Here is a 14,299-nt window from a genome sequence, read left to right on the forward strand (position 1 = left end):
GCACTTAAAAACGAATTAAACATGAATAAATATCGTGAATGTATGATTCAGTTTTGAATAATAACCCTTGATTTTTTAGGATATCAAGTCTATAATAACCTATCTCCCTGCTACTTAGATCGCTGTTATTAATAAAGTGAGTACGGAAAACTCCCAGCTCTCTTATGTAAAAATAAACCGTGGTCAGCTTCTACTGATCTTGTTATCTACTACAGCCACTTTCATGGAAGTGAACCACGGTCAAATCTATTTATTGATGGCCAGCAAAAAGTAAAATTTGAGCGGATTTAGGTAATCCTCTAAATTTAATAATTTCGGTCCAAAGAAAATCTATTATCAATAGCTATAATATTAATACCTGTTTTTATGCCATTGTTCATTTTCCGGGTGCGATTTTAAGCAAACCCTAAGGTAAAAGGAAAACATGTCTAAAAGGAAAATAAAATGCATGAAGATGCGCCAGCACCAAAAAGGCTATAGGTCTATAGCACCTGAACGCGAAAAAAATAAGATTACTTTTATTTCATTTCTTTTTGCATGCACTTCAAGCACCTTACATTATTGTGACCTTTAATTTTCATACATCCATCTTCAATATAATTATAGAGTGGTGTAACCTATTTTCGTGGATATAAGGATTCAACACCGAATTTCGTCAAAGTTAAAAAAAATTTATGCCTTAGAGGTTTCCTCAGATATTCTACCAAATAATTAAAATTGGTTTATTTCGACATTCTTTATGAATCCTTCACTTTGACCCATATTTCATGAGCAACCAACTCGGCAACGGCGGCAGAATGCCTCACTTATTTTCGTGTACAATGTTTGATCTATAAATAAGTCTAGAAAAACACGTTGTATGGATACCGGGTGGTATAATTAACTTCTCTTAGTATTTATCTTTAATATCAATTCATTATAACTAGTGACAATTCCTTCAAAGAACCACGATTTTAAAAAAATAGTGACTGACAAAATAAGATACGTAGCGTGGTTTATTGCTAAAAGTCACTGAAACAACATAAGAATATGGTCCACTTTGTGTTCCATAGAAATTTTCTGCTGACATGGAATCCACCTATTTCATTTCGCTTTTGGCAAAGTAACCCTTCCATAGTAAATTGTTAGGACATCGTGCGTCTTGTAATAAATTATATTATGACTGTTGAAATTAATAATATCCCTGACAGATGTGCTGACATTGTTTCATATGATTTCAATTAACAAATCGATTTTACATGAAGACATATCGATGGAAACACCACTGATCAGTTATTTGCGCACGTTGTCCAACTGGCACATGCGCATCTGTAGTAAATAGAAATCAACTTCCGGTGACTGTGCATTTACAAAATTCAGATTTTGGCGTTAAAAAGAAAGAAAAATGCCGACATACAAAGGTAACACATGTTTAAATATATATTCAGTCTCCAGGAAAAGTTATCTGTTTTTGAGAAAATTACGGATAAGATATTCATCTTATGATTTTAAAGTTTGTTTTGCAAAAAAGGCCGGCGGTATGTTTGCACTTCCAGTTCCACATTGTATTTGTAATCATCCATGCTTACATGTAGTTTAGACTTCTCCTTCTCGCGTATAGTCCGAAACATCACTCCTCAGATCTATTCTTACCTGCAACAGATAAATAAATCTTAGGTCTGTATATTTAGGATTAAAATACCCTCTGACCTTTGGACACTCCTATTTGATTCTAAATGTATTAAAGAAACAACACAGTGGTGTAACCTATATGCGTGCATTTAGGGATTCAACATCGAATTTCGTCACAATTAATTCTAACGTAAATTTTTTTTATGTCTTATAAGTTACTTCAGATATTCTACAAAATAATTGAAATTGGTTTGTTTCGATTTTTTTTTTATGAATCCCTTACCTTGACCCATCTTTCATGAGTAACCAACTCGACAATGGATGCCTAATGCATCACATATTTTTGTGTACAGTGTTTGATCTGTTTGACACCTGGAATTCCAATTACAGCTTGGGATTATAAGGAAATTCGGCTGATAAAAAAATTGTGATATTCGGTAATAATTTAAATCCGCCATATCGTATTTGTCAAACTATACATTAATACATTTTAGTTTGCTTGAAACTACTAGATTCATTCTACTAGCTGACATTGTAGAGATAACCAATGTTTATCAAAACAAGCAAATGCGGAGGTCACACGAGATCACACATGTAAATTATTAATCATTTCTAGAGATGCTTGATAAATAGGTTAGCATTAGGTTACTTGACGTTCATTTTAACACTTGACAGAAATGGTCAAAAAAGTTTAATTATTTTATATAAGCTTATTTATGGCCTTAAAAATTGTTAATTGAGTGATTTTTAAAAGCCTTTTAAACTGATTCTTATGATTTGATTCCAGTGTCAGTGAAATGGGGTAAAGAAAAGTTTAATGATGTAGAGTGTAATACAGATGAACTCCCAGAAGTATTTAAGGCTCAGTTGTTTGCTCTATCTGGGGTACAACCTGACAGACAAAAAGTTATGATGAAAGGGGCTGTCTTGAAGGTTTGTAGAAATTCAAGCATAAATTATTGGGAGAGTAAGGTGAAATTATTAAGTTTACTGACAAGTTACAGTGTGTTAAATGAATATGGTAACTTGTATTGTAAGTACCGGTAATGATTTTTTAAAGCAACTCCCGTGACTTTAAAAAAATTTTGTTCATTAGACTACTGCATGATTATCTCCCCCATGGTCCTGTGAACAGACAGTCAATCTTTTTCATCACTTTATCTTGATTCTTTCAGGATGATAGCTGGGGAAATCTCAAATTAAAAGATGTAAGTATCAATATTTTTTTACTTCACAGTGGTAGCTTGATACCATTGTGCATTTATAACAATTTTTTTAAGTTGATAATTCTTCTGTATATTGAGTTTTAAGCAGAAATAACACAAAACAGATTAGTTTTCAAGATATTAGTGCTCTAAAGAACAAAAACATATCTACTTATGAAGTAGTGTGTCGTAAAGAAATAAACATTTAATTTGACAGTATGTAAATGAATACACAGAATATATGGTAACTTGAAATTATAATATGATTATAAGGTTATAATCAACAATTTGCAACAGTATTTAAGAAAACTAAAATAACATTTAATATTATGAATGATAATTTGTTCTAATAATGGTCTGATGCTTTGTTTTTTCAGGGTGCAACGTTGTTAATGATGGGAACAGCTGATGCACTTCCAGAGGCACCAAAAGAAAAAACAGTTTTTATGGAGGATATGTCTGAAGCACAACTAGCAAATGCTGTAAGTTGATTGTCTAATATCTGTCTAAGAACATGTATGGGGATTGCTTTTGACATCATTCATGAATATCATACATGTAAAAATGCGTCAAAATTGCCTTGTAGGCAAGATAGAGACTACAGCTTTTTATACGCCCACACGTAAGATGGGCGTATATTGTAATCACCCCGTCGGTCCGTCCGTTCACATTTGGCTCGTGCTCACTCTACAGACTACAGTTCTTTATGGATTCTTTTGATTTTTATTTTGTGTGTCAATGTCATTATGAAGATGATCCCTATTGATTTTCGTGATGATCGGATAATTTTTCACCGAAATATTGTGTCTGACTTGACGTTTTTCTCTATTAGCTATATTGTGCAACTTGTGCTCACTCTACAGGCTACAATTTTTTACAGATTCTTTTGATTTTTATTTTGTGTGTCAATGTCATTATGAAGATGATCCTTATTGATTTTCGTGATGATCGGATAATTTTTCACCGAAATATCGTGTCTGACTTGACGTTTTTCTCTATTAGCTATATTGTGCAACTCGTGCTCACTCTACAGGCTACAATTTTTTACAGATTCTTTTGATTTTTATTTTGTGTGTCAATGTCATTATGAAGATGATCCCTACTGATTTTCGTGATGATCAGATAATTTTTCACCGATAAATATGGTGTCTGACTTGATGTTTTACTCTATTAGCAACTCGTGCTCACTCTACAGGCTACAATTCTTTACAGATTCTTTTGATTTTTATTTTGTATAGTCTATGACGTTATGAAGATGATCCCTATTGATTTTCAAGATGATCTATCGATTTTCATGATGATCGGATAATTTTTCACCGAAATATCGTGTCTGACTTGACGTTTTACTCTATTAGCTATATTGTGCAACTCGTGCTCACTCTACAGGCTACAACTCTTTACAGATTCTTTTGATTTTTATTTTGTATGTCACGGAAATATCGTGTCTGACCTGACGTTTTTCTCTATTAGCTATATTGTGCAACTCGTGCTCATTCTACAGGCTACAATTCTTTACAGATTCTTTTGATTTTTATTTTGTATATCAATGTCATTATGAAGATGATCCCTATCGATTTTTGCGATGATCGGATAATATTTCACCGAAATATGGTGTCTGACTTGACGTTTCACTCTATTAGCTATATTGTGCAACCCTGTAGTCACTAAAGACTGTTTAATCATTTCTGACAGCTGCCAGTGGGCATATGTTACCTTGCCTGGCAAGCTATCTTTGTATGTATTGATGAGATCTCAGTCAAGTTTGTAATTGGTAATAATCTGATGAACTGTTTAAGAGTTATTGCCCTTGACTTATTAAAAAAACGTCAAATTTGCCTTGTCAGCATGATAGAGAATACAGTTTGAATACATCTGATCTTGATGAAACTAGATATGCATGATGAGATCTTGATCAAATTAGAAATTGTTAATATTCAGATGATGAACAGTTTCAGAGTTAATGCCCTTGAGTGTATAGCAATGAGACATGGTTCATGTTTGAATTTGATGATAACTTCATAAACTGGAAAAATGTTACAGTATTTGAGAATTCGTTTTTTTTTCGGTGAAAATTTTATTACAATTATTAATTAAGCTTATGCCATCTTTGTTGATTTGACAAATTATGAATTTCAGTTAGAGATGCCTAGTGGGTTAACTAATCTTGGTAATACTTGTTATATGAATGCTACTGTACAGTGTTTAAAATCTATACCTGAATTGAATGATGCCTTAAAAAGGTAAGATAATTAGACAGAATATACATCTATAGAATAATAATGATGAGAAAGTTATGATATTGTTATATTACAATCTTAAGAAAAAACCAAAATGGAGTTACCAGTACATGTTACAAGATACACTATATAATAAAAAATATGTATGTGAGTTTTTGTTAGTACATGTATTTTGTATTGAGATTTCGGGAGATTATTTTTTGTTGTAGATATTCTGGAGGATTAACAGTAGGAGGAGCTATAGCACCAGCTGATTCTATTACAGCAGGTAATCAATCTAGTTTATTTTCTTTATTTTCAATATCACCTGATACAATTACTAGGTATTTTTAGTTACAGAATGCAACAACTGGTCTTTGCTGAAGTTTCACTATCATAAATAACATTTCATCCAAATGCTAATTTCAGCTATTATCCTTATTTTTATAATTTTTACAAAATTCCAGCTCTGAGAGATTTATATCAGTCACTAGATAGATCTGGCACTGCCATACCACCTATTATATTCTTACAAATATTACATATGGCCTTCCCCCGTTTTGCTGAGAAAGGAGAAGAGGGAGGCTACCAACAACAGGTAGGAGAATCTGGACATTTTTATACACTTTTGATTAAATTTCTGAAATGATTTCTTCAGCATTTTGTAAACATTTTGAATTTGAACTGAATATGTTCTAAAACTTCAGTCTAGAAAATTTAATATAATAAATGTCTGCCATATAATGGTATGTCAATTTTTTTTATACACACTACTTCAAAATTTAGTGCGTCATTTTTTTTATTCAAAATGATGATAATATCATAAATTTGGTCTATAACATACTGGTAATTAAATTGAGCCCATGTCTTATACAATATAGTGTTAAAATTCTGTCAGAGGTAACAACATTTAATCTTGCTGATATGTATATTGTTTGAATTCAATTAATTATAACAGCTGTATGATGGCCCATGAGCGCCATAGCTGTTTTATTATTTTATTAATGAAAAAAATATTCTTTTTAATTTGAATTCATTTTACTTTCACTTTCATTTTAAATTCATTTTACTTTCATTTCGTTTTTTATTTTACTTTTATTTTTATTTCACTTTCATTTCGTTTTTTATTTTACTTTCATTTTGTTTTTAAATTCGTTTTACTTTCATTTCGTTTTTTATTTTACTTTCATTTCGTTTTTTATTTTACTTTCATTTTGTTTTTATATTCATTTTACTTTCATTTCATTTTTACTTTTTATTTCACTTTCGTTTTGTTTTTAAAATCATTTTACTTTTTATTTCACTTTCACTTTCGTTTTGTTTTTAAAATAATTTTAATTTTACTTTCATTTCACTTTTTATTTTACTTTCACTTTCGTTTTGTTTTTAAAATCATTTTACTTTTACTTTCATTTTCATTTTAAAAAAAAGTAAAATNGATTTTAAAAACAAAACGAAACTAAAAGTAAAATAAAAAGTGAAATGAAAGTAAAAGTAAAATTATTTTAAAAACAAAACGAAAGTGAAATAAAAAGTAAAATGATTTTAAAAACAAAACGAAACTAAAAGTAAAATAAAAAGTGAAATGAAAGTAAAAGTAAAATTATTTTAAAAACAAAACGAAAGTGAAATAAAAAGTAAAATGAATTTAAAAACAAAACGAAAGTGAGATAAAAAGTAAAAACGAAATGAAAGTAAAATGAATTTAAAAACAAAATGAAAGTAAAATAAAAAACGAAATGAAAATAAAACAAATTAAAAACAAAATGAAAGTAAAATGAATTTAAAAACAAAATGAAAGTAAAATAAAAAACGAAATGAATTTCAAAATAAAATGAAAGTGAAATAAAAATGAATTCAAATTCAAAAGAAAGTATTTTCATAAATAAAATGATAAAACAGCTATGGCGCTCATGGGCCACCATACAGCTGTCACTATATATTTAATATAATAATATTATATTATTATCTGGTATAATTTCTAGGATGCTAATGAATGTTGGACAGAAATAGTACGAAGTTTACAACAGAAATTACCAGCAATAGGACCATCAAACTCTAATACAGTTAATACTGCTAGTAGTTCACAAGGTTTTATAGATCAATTTATGGGTGGAGAGTTTGAAACAGTGTATCCTTTTTGAGCACATAATCAAATTACCTTTAATAAATCATTTCAAACATGTTGTCTAGCAGGCCTATACTATAAAATATTTTTGAATTTTTGCTGATTTTTATATACCCACACATTGTTTAGGTGTATACTGTAATCAACCTGTTTTTCCATCAGTCCGTCTGTTCACTTTTGGCTTTTTCACGGAAATATTATGTCTGACTTAGCGTTTTTACACTATTAGCTGTATTGCGCAACTTGTGCTCACTTTACAGGCTACAATTCTTTTGATTTTTATATGCCCACATCAAGGCTTTAAATAAGCTTCCGGACATGGCCATTGTCCGGTACAATTTCGCCAAATGTCCGGTGTAATCTAGTTTTAGTCGAACATTTTTGTCCGGTATCACATATATGAAAAAAATCGTTAAGGAGGTCCGACCTCGTGTGAGATAGTGATTTTACATCAAATATGTCTGTTATTTGCAATGCACATTGAAATACGTTAATGAATAAATGACTTGAACAAATTGCATGTTTCTCATTGTTAATTCCATGATTCATTGATGGTTGGTTACATGGCCTATGGCCTACTTGCATCTCCCAAAGGTTGCACAGGCCTGGTCTAGATCATCCAGATAAACTAGCACCTAGAGAGGACATGCAAGGTCTGGATGATAAAGTCAAAACAAGAATGAACGGTATACAATTAGTTCAAGTCGTTTATCCGAATCTTTTAGTAATGTTAATTCTATGATTACTTTATAAAAACATGAGATGATCTTTCATATGATACTATATATTATAATCATGATTCGTTGATACTTTTATTTCAAATATTACATAAGAATTTGATACAAAGATGATACACTGACCTGTAGGAAATTTTCAGACACCATGTTAAATAATCACCTTATTTCTTATAGACGAAAGTAGAAAAATAATGAAAGTAGGAAATTCATTGCCTGATATAAATAGATATCCTTCAATCAGATAAGTTATTACTTCCGACGGCTCTTTTTTTTATAATCTTCGAACATTATGCCCAGTCCAATTTCTGGAGTTATTTCAAGCCTTCGCCCACATGAATATGTTTCTTGTGGGCACAATAGAATTTTCAATGGATTTTGATGAAACTTGGTGTGAGCTACGATAAGATGGCAGTCAAGTTCGAATTTAACGATTTTTCTGTATTTGAGCTATTGCCTTTGACCTAGTAAAAGCACATCAAATTTGCTTGTAAATATGATAGAGGCTACAGTTTATATCAGGTCTTGATGAAGCTTTGTATTCATGTATATTATTGATAAGATATTGATCATGTATATTATTATGTTGATAAGATCACGGTCAAGTATGAATTTGGCTCATTTTGAAAGAAAGGTTTTTGAGTTATTGCCCTTGTAAACACGATGGGGGCTACAGTTTTTATCAGATCTTGATGAAACTTGGTATGCAGGTTTATATTAATTAGATCTCAGTAAATTTCAAATTTGTGTATGTAGATGAGACCTTGTTAGTGTGAATTTGATGATACGTTATTATATATCTTTGAAAATTTCAGACACGAGAGGAGTGTGATAATTCAATGCTTCTGGGTTATATTGCTATTGATTTAAAAAGATTTGTGGAAAAACTCTACATAACTGACCCTAAATTGATGAAATATTCAGGGTTTTTGAACTATAAATGCATAATGAAGATCTTGAATAGGAGAAATTTCGTATAATTATAATGATCTTTAATATATTTTTGGTCAATAAAGACTTAGTTATCATCTCTGACAGCTGCCAGTGGGCGTAAGTTACCTTGCCTGGCAAGTCATGTTTATTTCAATGGGTCAATGTCATTATGAAGATGATCCCTATTGATTCTCGTGATGATCTTATAATTTTTCACCAAAATGTTGTTTCCAACTTGGCGTTATCACTCTAAAGATGTGATACAATAAATTTGCCTCTAAATTCTCTATAGACCAAACCAAATGGTCACCAAAACATGAACCAAATGTGAATGGACAACAAACAATGATTTGTACTTGCAATTAAAGCTGCTAGTGGGTGTATGTCACATTTTGCAAGGCTATCTTTAAATGTTTTCTAAGGATGAAATATAATGGCATCATGGCAAAATTTTAAATATATAGAACAGTGTAAACAGGCAACACTATGTATCTTGTGTTCGCCCATTTCTAGAATAATCCTTAACACACTAAATAGAATGAAATGTAATGAAGCTGATGATGAAATAGAGACAAAGGGGTCAGAAAAGTTTTATCAACTTTCTTGTTTTATAGAAAAAGGTATGTCCATCTTTAGTCTATGTACTTATATATAATCTGTTCTGTTTTGAATTAATACTCTTCCATAATATATAAATGAAACTTTGAACATAATGTGATATCTTTAAAAGTGTGTGTAATATATATATATTATTTAATAAAGTTTATATATTTGTATGTTGTAGAAGTGAAATATATGCATACAGGTTTACGGTCGGTAAGTATCTTATTACTGGCTAAAATATCCTCTGTAAAATGGGGACTTTCATATCTCTGCAGGTTCAGGTTTTTTAAACCTATTTAGATACGTTGGTTCTGCAAAACCCAGATATTGGAAAGATGAATATTTTTGTAGTCTCATGATACTAATAAATTAAAAGATACTGTTAACAGGTTTCTGACTCTACTCCAGCTGACAACTGTCAAAATATCAGAGACTGCAATAGGACTGTAATATGAAAGCAATGTATGCTTTTATATTGCTTCTGTATCTGTTAACTGAAAATTTCTGACTGTGTTTTAATAAATTTTATGGTTTATGTTTTTTTTTCAGAGATTACAAGAAACAATAACAAAACTGTCCCCAACTTTAGGTCGTGATGCATTATATACTAAATCTGTAAGTGCCACATAAATGCACATGTCTAAACATTTCATTTCACTTTTTCATACAAACTGAACTAACTAATTGCCTAATGTTCACCTTAATCTGTCAATATGATTGTTTCCAATATGAATCCAAACTAGATACCTTGTTTAGAAATAAAATTGATATTCTTGTAACTTTGATCTAGAAGAACTCCCTGCAATGTAGATAGTAAAGAGTATGCCCATAACATCAAATGAAAATGGTTTATATCAATGTATAAACAATATTAAATGAACCAGAAAGATAGACCTCAATTTCAGGAATTTCTAATCGTGTCCTGATATTATCTGCATGCCCGTTTTTGGAATTTGCAAAAATTTTACATGAAATGTTGGAATTTTATTCTTAAATGCTTATAGCGACAGTTTGCTCTAATAGCTGACAAAGCAATTGTTTACTTCGGTAGATCCCAAGGGTAGATATAAATTTGTAATGCAACAATTTACATTTCAGAGTAAAATTAATAGATTACCAGCTTATTTAGCCATACAGTTTGTTAGATTTTATTATAAAGAAAAAGAATCAATTAATGCTAAAATATTAAAGGTGAGTTGTAGCATGTTTGGAAAAAAAAATTGATAAAATTGAAATCAGATAAAATTAAACTTTTGGTACAAGGCAGGGTTAACTATCTAGTTGAATGAATTTGCTGGGTTTCTAGCTTTTGTTTATTTGTCAAGTTGTTTGTCCATCTAAAATCTGTGGTGTGGTGCGCTGCAATTTCAAAGACCAGATAAAGATTTCACTAAAGCAGGTACCTTTTACCAAAATACCTGAAATGTCATGATGATTATTTTTAGGATGTGAAATTTACTATGAGTTTAGATGTATATGATTTATGTACACCAGAATTACAGGCTAAATTAGTACCAATGAGAAATAGATTTAAAGAGCAAGAAGATAAATATTTAGAACAGGCCCAACAGGTTGGTGTAATTTTAGATGTAAACTTACCTTGTGTGTATGTGGATAGCTACTTTTTCAATTAGGAAATAGTATTATGGTAAAAATACTTCAGAGTACACATTTCCCATTGGTCAGGAGCATACAAAGTTTCATATTGACAATACTTTTCACATTTTATCTGTCTTATTTTCCAAATATTTTTCTGTATACTATGAATAGTCGAACACCATATTGCCTCCATTCTTTCAGCTCAAACAAAAAGGGTCAGGAGAAAAACCAGTAGAAAAGAAGAAAAAAGCCGAACCTTATTCTTTCCCTGATGGTAAGTACACAATCTGATAGATATGTAGATTCAAGTTTTTCCTCGCATATTCTGTGGGTGTTAAACAATCTATCAACTGTTAAAACTCGTTTCAAATTCTATCCAGTTGAGTTTTGAAGAAACAGATAACATCACAATATAATACGTTGAATAAAAAGCACAGTTAAAATGGACATTCAAACGCATTTTTTAAACAATAAATACCCCATCATTACTTACAATTGGTAGACATAGCTTTTTCATAACAATTTCCATAGATCATAGAAAGCTAACACCTGGTCTCATGTCTCATTACACCTATAAGCTTGTGTATTTATTTGGGATATGATTGTATTGTTTGTAGATATTGGTTCTAATAACAGTGGTTACTATGAATTAAGTGCTGTGTTGACACATAAAGGAAGGTCCAGTTCTAGTGGTCATTATGTAGGCTGGGTGAGGAAGAAGGGAGGTAAGAATTTCATTAAATACTACAATAAATGTCTTGAGAAATAGTTTAACATGTGAAATAAGTCAGTTGCAAGGAATATAAACATACTTTCTGGCACAGTTGTTAAATTAAACCAATTGACATGATTCTATCCTTTTTAAGACTAAGGTTCCATCATTGCACACTGTATGGAAAACATTCATTAGCCCTATCAGTCACAGAAACTTAATGTTAAACAAAATTTCAAGTATATTTAAGAAATTCTACATGATTTATAGATGAGTGGTTGATGTTTGATGATGATAGAGTATCACCTGTCATGTCTGATGATATTCTCAAGTTATCAGGGGGAGGTAAGTTACCTTTATATAAACCTCTACTCTAGTCTCAGATTGACATCAGGTGTTCTTGTAGGGGAATATGCCTTATATAATACTGTGAAAATAATTTTTCACAACTAAGGTTGTTGGAACATCTTTAAACATCGTCAACAAAGTAGAACCACATTTGCTATTTTGCATGGGGTCAAGATGAAGGTTATAGAAATTGTGAAAATCAATGTTTACAATTCGATAATCATCAAATTTCGAACATGGTTTTAAGGACTGAGACACAAGATAATGTCACATGATTTTCAAACTGGCAAATACTTACGTTTTGAAGATCATAATACACCATGCACCAAACTTATGAGTATGGGCAACCCCTCTTCTATGATAAAGGCTTCTGAAATAGAACTGTATGGATAGTTTACCTGTGTCCTATCTCTTTATTGAAAAGAGAGCATGGTTCAACAACAATCAAAATGTAAATTTCTTTCAACAACATCTGGCTTGGTTGAAAGAAATGGCAGCAGAAGATACAAGTTCAGCTTATACTGTGTCTTCTAATGGACTGCAAAGCTGATAAATGTCCATATTAAATTCTAAAAAAACATATACAGAACAGGATAAAAGAGTAAAACGTGAAATGGCCTTGAACGCTGACAGAATGTGACAGGACTGGCGGGAACATGCTCACATTCATTGTAGAGTGTTACAAAACAGTTAGTTGCCTAGTCGCCCCTGCGAGACATCCTTACTCCCTCCTCTTAGGGCCAATCAGAAATATTGCAATATACTGTGGGAGATCAAAGAAAGTCCAAACTCAACTTGTTTACAAATAAGAAAAATAATTCAAAATCCCACAGCATTCCACAATTCAGACAAACAGGGCTGCTGTGGCTGACTGGTAAACAGTGTAAACTTGTAAATCCAGTCTATCACTGTTTCCTTCAGGCCTATTGTCTAATAATATCTATGTATAGAATTATACCCCACAGTGAAGATTAGACAGTCTGTGTAATATAATATATTGATCTCAGTATTGACAAACACAACTAGAAGTTCATAATTAGAACCAATGATCAGACAAAATATTAATTACATTTTTTTAGAACTCTAATTATTAATCTGTTTTCTTACTAATGAGTTTATCATGATAATGTTTCAGTAGTCTAGATTATTAAGGATTATTATTTTTTGGAGTAATCAGGATATCAATTTGACATTTCAATTGCTTAGCAATGGATCAGTCTCTGAGAATTAAAAATGTGTGTTTTTTTTCTGTATTTAAGGTGATTGGCATTGTGCCTATGTTTTATTATATGGCCCTAGAATACTAGAAGTAGACGAGGGATCTGAAGCCACCCCAGAACCAATGACAAGCTGAATATCTTCAAATTGGAATAGTGAGAGTGACCATTATTTAAAGGGAGGATTGGGAGCAAGAGCCAATTACTTGGTAATATATGGATACCTCAAAATATTGACTGTCAACCTTCAATTCATTACACTTTATGACATATTCATTGTTTGTATGTGATATTAAACAATAAAACATTTACACTATAGAAAATATTGAAATTTCAAATAGCTTTGTAATACCATTTTGTTAAATGACAGTCATCTACTGATCTATTGTCATAGCTTTAATAATTCTGAAAGTGCTATTTTTTTGTTTGAGATTTGTTCACAGTAAATATGTGAAGATTGAGTTTTGTTGAGCCATTTGATTCAAATAATTGTTATATAATTTCTCATTTCATAATAATTTCTTGATTAAATTTCAACATTTCTAAATGTACAATGGATTGTGTTTATATTTTTTCTGTACTAAATTCACAGAGCCGAAAGACTGGATCCCACTAGACTCTGTAGAAATCTTACATGTATCCATTGACTTTATACAATACATTAAGCTACATCAGGCTATGGTTTTATTCATTCTTCCGAACACCATTAGATAATATATAACAAACTATCACATGGTACAGAGGGTCTGTTTCATACTGTTCTTTTCTCCAGTTGTATTATGTCAAATTTAATATTTCACATAAGTAGTAGAAAGCGACAAGGTAGATTTAATCCATATGTACAACGCCTTGTTCTATTTTTACTTGAGAGCTGGTATGTCAGAATAAACAAGTAGATATTATATAATGACAAAAGCACACATCAACAATTATCAGATGATTCAAATTAAGGCACATGTCAAATATGATATCTGGAGCTATTCGTCCATTCAT

General features: G+C 31.0%; 1 protein-coding gene across 1 annotated transcript; it reads left to right on the forward strand.

Moving 5' to 3' along the window:
* The first annotated feature begins 1,317 nt into the window (after window positions 1-1,317).
* LOTGIDRAFT_227857 (hypothetical protein) lies at window positions 1,318-13,856 on the forward strand. Its single transcript, XM_009045481.1, has 17 exons — window positions 1,318-1,400; window positions 2,399-2,544; window positions 2,787-2,819; window positions 3,194-3,298; window positions 4,953-5,056; window positions 5,263-5,321; window positions 5,500-5,630; window positions 7,018-7,163; window positions 9,365-9,447; window positions 9,612-9,643; window positions 9,980-10,045; window positions 10,529-10,621; window positions 10,876-11,001; window positions 11,231-11,303; window positions 11,647-11,754; window positions 12,012-12,086; window positions 13,349-13,856. The coding sequence occupies exons 1-17, from the start codon at window positions 1,385-1,387 to the stop codon at window positions 13,441-13,443; spliced, it is 1,491 nt and encodes a 496-aa protein (XP_009043729.1). The 5' UTR covers window positions 1,318-1,384; the 3' UTR covers window positions 13,444-13,856.
* Window positions 13,857-14,299: the final 443 nt, after the last annotated feature.

Source organism: Lottia gigantea (genome assembly GCF_000327385.1).
Source record: "Lottia gigantea unplaced genomic scaffold LOTGIsca_1, whole genome shotgun sequence".
NCBI classification, from domain to species: Eukaryota; Metazoa; Mollusca; class Gastropoda; family Lottiidae; genus Lottia; species Lottia gigantea.